Source organism: Ovis canadensis, chromosome 11, assembly GCF_042477335.2.
Source record: "Ovis canadensis isolate MfBH-ARS-UI-01 breed Bighorn chromosome 11, ARS-UI_OviCan_v2, whole genome shotgun sequence".
Taxonomy (NCBI): domain Eukaryota; kingdom Metazoa; phylum Chordata; class Mammalia; order Artiodactyla; family Bovidae; genus Ovis; species Ovis canadensis.
Window position 1 is genome coordinate 49,717,824 of NC_091255.1, and position 7,154 is coordinate 49,724,977.

At 41.9% G+C, this 7,154-nt stretch overlaps 1 protein-coding gene across 2 annotated transcripts; it reads right to left on the reverse strand.

The window, feature by feature from the left end:
* Window positions 1–5,672: 5,672 nt before the first annotated feature.
* LOC138414719 (keratin-associated protein 4-8-like) lies at window positions 5,673–6,314 on the reverse strand. 2 transcript variants are annotated; one of them, XM_069542458.1, is made up of 2 exons: window positions 6,178–6,314; window positions 5,673–6,051 (listed from the first exon to the last, which is right to left on the reverse strand). In XM_069542458.1, the coding sequence occupies exons 1-2, from the start codon at window positions 6,312–6,314 to the stop codon at window positions 5,673–5,675; spliced, it is 516 nt and encodes a 171-aa protein (XP_069398559.1). The 2 variants fall into 2 exon arrangements, with proteins under 2 accessions (XP_069398559.1, XP_069398558.1); XM_069542457.1 differs by having other exon boundaries at window positions 5,673–6,314.
* Window positions 6,315–7,154: the final 840 nt, after the last annotated feature.

A 7,154-nucleotide genomic window follows, 5' to 3' on the forward strand; every position in this document is an offset into this window, starting at 1 on the left:
GCTAATTAAGACTTTCAAAATACTCCAAAACTCTCTGTGCTGTTTATGGTTGAGAGGTAGTAAACAGTCATGTGCTTAGTGGCAGGAGTATGGATATCCTGTCACACAAGCTAGTCTGTCAGCAGAGAGGTTTGACCTAAGACACCCTTGTCACACCCAGGGCAGGGAATTAGCAGCAATTATTGGCACAACAAATGAAAAACCCTTCACCAATATAATTCCTAACCAACCCACTACACTAACAATTTCCAACTCCCCAAAAGAATTTGCCTTTAGTAAGTCTAAAACATCTTGTGCCTCTCAGATTGGGAGGCTGTAAACAATCACATGTGGCCGGACGGACCTATACAGGTGGGCTAGATAACCTTCAGAGGAGTTCGTAAGCTGAAACACTCTTGTCATGCCCAGGAATTTTTACTGACTCGGAGCTGCAAGTTAACTCCTTCTCCGAGAGAAATGGTTATGGGGGAGAGTCCCCCGTAAAGTCAGAGGTATAGGTGAGAGCATAAAACAGACTCTGGTTTTGGGGTAGATGCTCGGGAACAGGGGGTTTCCTGAGGCTTGATCACGCCTTTGCGTATGCCAAGCCTCCTTCCTCATGACCTTTGCCATGGGCGGAGTTCCTCACGCTGGCCCCCGGCAATATAATATAGTGTGTATTCTTATTACTTCTTTAAGCAATAGGCCAAAGAAGCATAGAAACGTTAAGAGGGAAGAAAGAAAGCTTGTGTGTAAGAGTAAACAGAAGTTAAGCTGTATTAGGACACTGAGAAGGGGTGAAAAATAAAGCTTGCAAGCCTTTGCTGAAGCTGCTTCATCTTCCTGGAATGTTTCATCTTTGTCTTTATCTTTGCAAACTACTATTCCTCTGTCAAAATCCTAGCTTTCCCCTGAATGCTTCCTACCAATGATTAACTACCCTGTTCAAATACAATTTGTCCCTGCATTGTGCTCCGAATTTTGCACTCTCTGCGATGCAGACACCCTGAGGGCACTATAAAATTTAATTTTGTTTCTGGGACAGAGCACATTAGTGACAAATGTTTGTCGAGTGAATGAAGGCTTTTGGATAAATTAAGGGTATGTAATGGTCCTTTAAAAAATATGTCTGTTTTGCCTGGTGGAGAAAAGTGGAAGAAACATTCCAAACAAAGGGATCATGGTTACACTCGAGGAAAACCACATTTGTTTAAGTGGCAAGCAACGTGTCACCTGATAAAACACATTTGTGGAAGTTCAAATTTGATCCATAGCGTGGATCTTACCTATAGGACACCATGGATACATATGCTGTATTAAGACAGAAACAGATGTGATAGAAAGGAGGTGAACACATATGCTGACACTGGTTCTCTTCACTTCCAGACATCCCAATTTAGCTCTCTTTTGTGAGAAATAACCACCATCACTGGTTTAATGTCAATCAGCTAAAAATATTTGCTGAACATCTATTGTCTTTGTCTGAGTTGCACCCGAAGTAGATATTGAAACACAGATGTGAGTGCAAGCAGTTTACCTGGGGGAACGATTCTCAGAAGTGCACACGAGGAAGTGGGAAAGGAAGACAGGGAAAAAGGGAAAACCCGTAAGTCCGGGTTAATAATGCAGTTGTCACTGTGGGTAACTGAGGAATGAATCTGGGGCCTACCTGAGGCTGGGAGCTATTAGCTGCCATGGTTATAAGCCTAGAAAATCCCACAGAATTAACTGAATATTATTGTTAACAGTGAAGCGGGCTATCTTAGAAAACTGATGGATTTCTTATGCACTTTTATATTTCTTCACAAAATAAAATGGCAAAAATGAATTCACAGATCTGAGCAATAAATATAAAGAGATATGTAAATAAATCTGTCAAATAATATACTTATCTGGTATTGGAGGAATATATTAACATTGCCTGAAGGCCAAAAATTAATATTTGAATAAACATCAGAAAAAAAATTTACAGGTAAAGGTATTTATAAATAAAGACATAAATGTCATACAAAAGGATTCAATAAGAATGTATATCCATTTGTAAAAATTGGTTTTGAATGGGATTGGCAAAGACAAATGATGGACAACTCACGTATGATCACATTCTTTTGTGTTATTCAAATTTTTTTTTAATTTTTATTTTTTTTAAAATTTTGATATCTTTAATTCTTACATGCGTTCCCAAACATGAACCCCCCTCCCACCTCCCTCCCCATAACATCTCTCTGGGTCATCCTCATGCACCAGCCCCAAGCATGCTGCATCCTGCGTCAGACATAGACTGGCGATTCAATTCTTACATGATAGTATACATGTTAGAATGTCATTCTCCCAAATCATCCCACCCTCTCCCTCTCCCTCTGGGTCCAAAAGTCCATTATACACATCTGTGTCTCTTTCCCTGTCTTGCATACAGGGTCGTCATTGCCATCTTCCTAAATTCCATATATATGTGTTAGTATACTGTTTTGGTGTTTTTCTTTCTGGCTTACTTCACTCTGTATAATCGGCTCCAGTTTCATCCATCTCATCAGAACTGATTCAAATGAATTCTTTTTTACGGCTGAGTAATACTCCATTGTGTATATGTACCACAGCTTTCTTATCCATTCATCTGCTGATGGACATCTAGGTTGTTTCCATGTCCTGGCTATTATAAACAGTGCTGCGATGAACATTGGGGTACATGTGTCTCTTTCAATTCTGGTTTCCTTGGTGTGTATGCCCAGAAGTGGGATTGCTGGGTCATAAGGCAGTTCCATCTGCAATTTGTTAAGGAATCTCCACACTGTTCTCCATAGTGGCTGTACTAGTTTGCATTCCCACCAACAGTGTAGGAGGGTTCCCTTTTCTCCACACCCTCTCCAGCATTTATTGCTTGCAGATTTTTGGATCGCAGACATTCTGACTGGTGTGAAGTGGTACCTCATTGTGGTTTTGATTTGCATTTCTCTAATAATAAGTGATGTTGAGCATCTTTTCATGTGTTTGTTAGCCATCCGTATGTCTTCTTTGGAGAAATGTCTATTTAGTTCTTTGGCCCATTTTTTGATTGGGTCGTTTATTTTTCTGGAATTGAGCTGCATAAGTTGCTTGTATATTTTTGAGATTAGTTGTTTGTCAGTTGCTTCATTTGCTATTATTTTCTCCCATTCAGAAGGCTGTCTTTTCACCTTGCTTATATTTTCCTTTGTTGTGCAGAAGCTTTTAATTTTAATTAGATCCCATTTGTTTATTTTTGCTTTTATTTCCAGAATTCTGGGAGGTGGATCATAGAGGATCCTGCTGTGATTTATGTCGGAGAGTGTTTTGCCTATGTTCTCCTCTAGGAGTTTTATAGTTTCTGATCTTACATTTAGATCTTTAATCCCTATCAAGCTACCAGCCACATTTTTTACAGAACTAGAACAAATAATTTCAAGATTTGTATGGAAATACAAAAAACCTCGAATAGCCAAAGCAATCTTGAGAAAGGAGAATGGAACTGGAGGAATCAACTTGCCTGACTTCAGGCTCTACTACAAAGCCACAGTCATCAAGACAGTATGGTACTGGCACAAAGACAGACATATAGATCAATGGAACAAAATGGAAAGCCCAGAGATAAATCCACACACATATGGACACCTTATCTTTGACAAAGGAGGCAAGAATATACAATGGAGTAAAGACAATCTCTTTAACAAGTGGTGCTGGGAAAACTGGTCAACCACTTGTAAAAGAATGGAACTAGATCACTTTCTAACACCGCACACAAAAATAAACTCAAAATGGATTAAAGATCTAAATGTAAGATCAGAAACTATAAAACTCCTAGAGGAGAACATAGGCAAAACACTCTCAAATATTTTTTTAAAAAGCATGTGTTTGTGTATAAGTGACATAAAATTCTTGGAAAAGAATAAAAGTACCTCAGATAAAATTCACAGTTCTCTCTACAAATTCAGTTCCATGAGTTTTATACATTTATGTTTAAGTTTGTACTTATTATATACTATCGCTCAGTCATGTCCAACTCTTTGCGACCCCATGGACTGTAGCCTATCAGACTCCTCCGTCCATGGGATTTTTCAGGCAAGAATATTGGAGTGGGTTGCCACTTCTTTCTCCAGGAGATCTTCCCGAACCAGGGATTGAACCCAGGTCTCCTGCATTGTAGACAGACGATTTACCGTCTGAGCCACCAGGGAAGTCTTATTATATACTAAAAGATGATAACTACATTGCTGTCAGTGTTTCCAGCTCTCAAATTAACTGTTGTGAATTACAAATTGCTTTTTGGGACTGTTTGAGTTCCCTAGGAAGCAGACCCAGAGATGAAAATTAGCAAAAAGGGTGTTTATTGAGAAGTGATCTTGGGATTAGTACTGCTAGGAGGAAAGGGAAGGGAAGTGAGCAGAAATGGACAGGCGGAGAAATCAAGCTAGGATAGAGTTTCAGTGGACATCTAAGCATGGCACTGGAAAGGTCCCTTTTTACTCTTGGACATAAAATCACAGTCAGCAGTAATACCAAGGAACTGTCCCTGGGTCGGTTTCATTGCTTTATATCACCTGACTGGCACTGAAGGTAGCCCCACTATAAGGCAGAATAAACTGAATATTCTGAATAGTAATAATAATAAACCAAATGTACTGAAGCCCTGGCTACCAGAACAAAGCAGAACTCCACTGTATACCTGCAGGGGCTTTCTTGCTGTCTCAGAAGATAAAGAATCTGCCCTCAATGCAAGAGACATGGGTTCAATCCCTGGGGCAGAAAGATTCCCTGGAGAACGGAAAGGGAACCCACTCCAGTATTCTTGCCTGCAGAATCTGTGGATAGAGGAGCCTTGTGGGATACAATCCACGGGGCCACATAGAGTTGGACACGGCTGAGTGACTAACATTTCAACAGTATATGTGGACGAAGGACTCATTGCCTGTGACCCGAAGCAGAAAATACATAGACTTTACTAACCTATCTACCTGCTGCTTTTATAGGTGAAAAAACCCTGAAAGCTGGTGTTGTTAAAAATCATGAATTGTGTTCAATCTTTCCAAATTTTTTCTCATGTTATTATCTTCACAGATGCTCAATCACTTCAATTTCACCTCCTTTCCCCATAAAGACTAGAAAATGATTAATTTATCTATTTTCTAGACATAACTAGGCAGCGATCAATGTCATTTGACCTCTCTTGAAAGTTGATTGATTTGTGCTGTTTGGCAGGTAGAGGAAAAATTCAATTACTTGGATCGAAATGTAAATCCTTTAAAAAAATAAAGAGAGTAACAATCAGATTCAAATTTCAGTGCCAATAGGAGGACGTTTATTTAGGTTCATGGAAATAAAAAGACGTAAGAAAATCTTTACCAAAGAGTACACCAAAAAATCTTCATTGGATTTCCATATCAGAGAGAGAGAAATCAGGGGCCCTACAAGTGATAGAGACAAATTCCTTAAGCATGAAAAACAGATGTCCTAAAGAAATAAGGACGAGTGTTGGGAGAATGTAATTTGCTGGGAGATTCTGAGTGTTCTCATTTGCAACGGAGGGAGTTTGGAGAGAAGTTAGAATGTGGATTCAGTATGTCCGGTGTGTGTTTATGAAATTCAAGGACGAGTTCTCTTGAACCCTCCACATTTTAAAAAGAAGCTCTGCAACTGTGGGGAGGGAGGAAATGAGGAAGCAGTATGTTCAAAGCAGAGATTCAGCAGCAAGAGGAGGGACAGCACACGGGGCGGGGGCAGGTGGAGATGACACAGGTGGGGCGATAGCAAGTGGTGTGGCAGGAGACCCGGCCGCACACTGGGCGCAGGCAGCAGCTTGGGCGGCAGCAGCTGGAGCCACAGCAAGAGGGGCGGCAGCAGCTGGAGATGCGGGGGCAGCTGGGCTGGCAGCACACAGACTGGCAACACCGGGGCCTGCAGCTGGAGATGCAGCATGTAGGCCTGCAGCAGCTGGAGCCACAGCTGGACCCACAGCTGGAGGGGCGGTAGCAGCTAGAGATGTAGCAGGTGGGGCGAGGGCAGGTGGGCTGGCAGCACACAGGCTGGCAGCACTGGGGCCTGCAGCAGCTGGAGATGCAGCTGGTCGGCCTGTAGCAGCTGGAACCACAGCTGGAAACACAGCAGGAGGGGCGGGAGCAGCTAGAGATGCAGCAGGTGGGGCGAGGGCAGGTGGGCTGGCAGCAGATGGGGCGGTAGCAGCTGGACACACCACAGCTGGGGCGGTAGCAGGTGGTCCTGCAGCAGGTGGTCTGGCAGCAGCTGGGGGAGCAGCAGGTCTCCTGGCAGAGACTTCGGCCACAGCTCTGGTCAGAGCAGACGGAGCCACAACAGGAGCTGACCATGGTGTCAGAGGGTGGAGGTTCTGGGTGAGTTTCTAGGAAAGTGAGTTTCTTGAGTCTGAGACTCTTCTTGGCCCGCGGTCCCTTTATACCCTGCAGAAGAGCTGCTATCATGACATCATTTTTCCCGTGTTATTGTTTACCCTCCTAGGAAAATTGATCATTTAATTGCATAATTGTGTGTTTCTCATGCAGTAGTCCAAAATGAAGAAAACGATATCTTTCCTTTTCCTGATAAGTGTCTGTGTGTCCAATTGAAAGCCCTGTCCCAGTTCTTCCTTTTGGGTGTCACCTTTTCTACTGGTTGGTTCAATATCTTATACAGCTTTTATCATCTGCATCTAGCATCTTTTTTTTGAATGTGATATCTCTCCTATCACTGCTCTCTGAACTTCAGAGAGAAAAATTTCTTATACAGGCTCATGTATATTTTGTTGTCAAGGGTGAGGGGAACAAGTGCTGGTCAGGTGAAACACTGGAAAGGAATTAGAAAGAAAGATGTTTGGGGTGAATGTCCCACAAATAATATGGATGAATGTGATCCTAAGTGGGCGTTTTGGATGGTCAGGAAGATAGGTAGACTACAAGGAATTTTCAACTTCTGTGTCTGATTTCACTCCACTGTCTCAAGCACTTAGCCATACTCACAGCTTTTAAATAGAAGAAACACGTTTTTGCTGCATGTCTCCCAGGCTAGGCAATCAGAATGGAATGTTTTGATTTATCTTTAAGTTGTCAAACTTGTACACAGGATATTTCATTACAAAAGCATTCGTTGTATATAAACATGTTTGGAATGGTTAAGCCTTCAAAAATATGGATCCAAGAATTCTGTTGGGTAGT

Coding starts and splice junctions, on each gene's coding strand:
- LOC138414719 (XM_069542457.1), bottom strand. CDS start 6,314: ATGGTCAGCTCCTGTTGTGGCTCCGTCTGCTCTGACCAGAGCTGTGGC.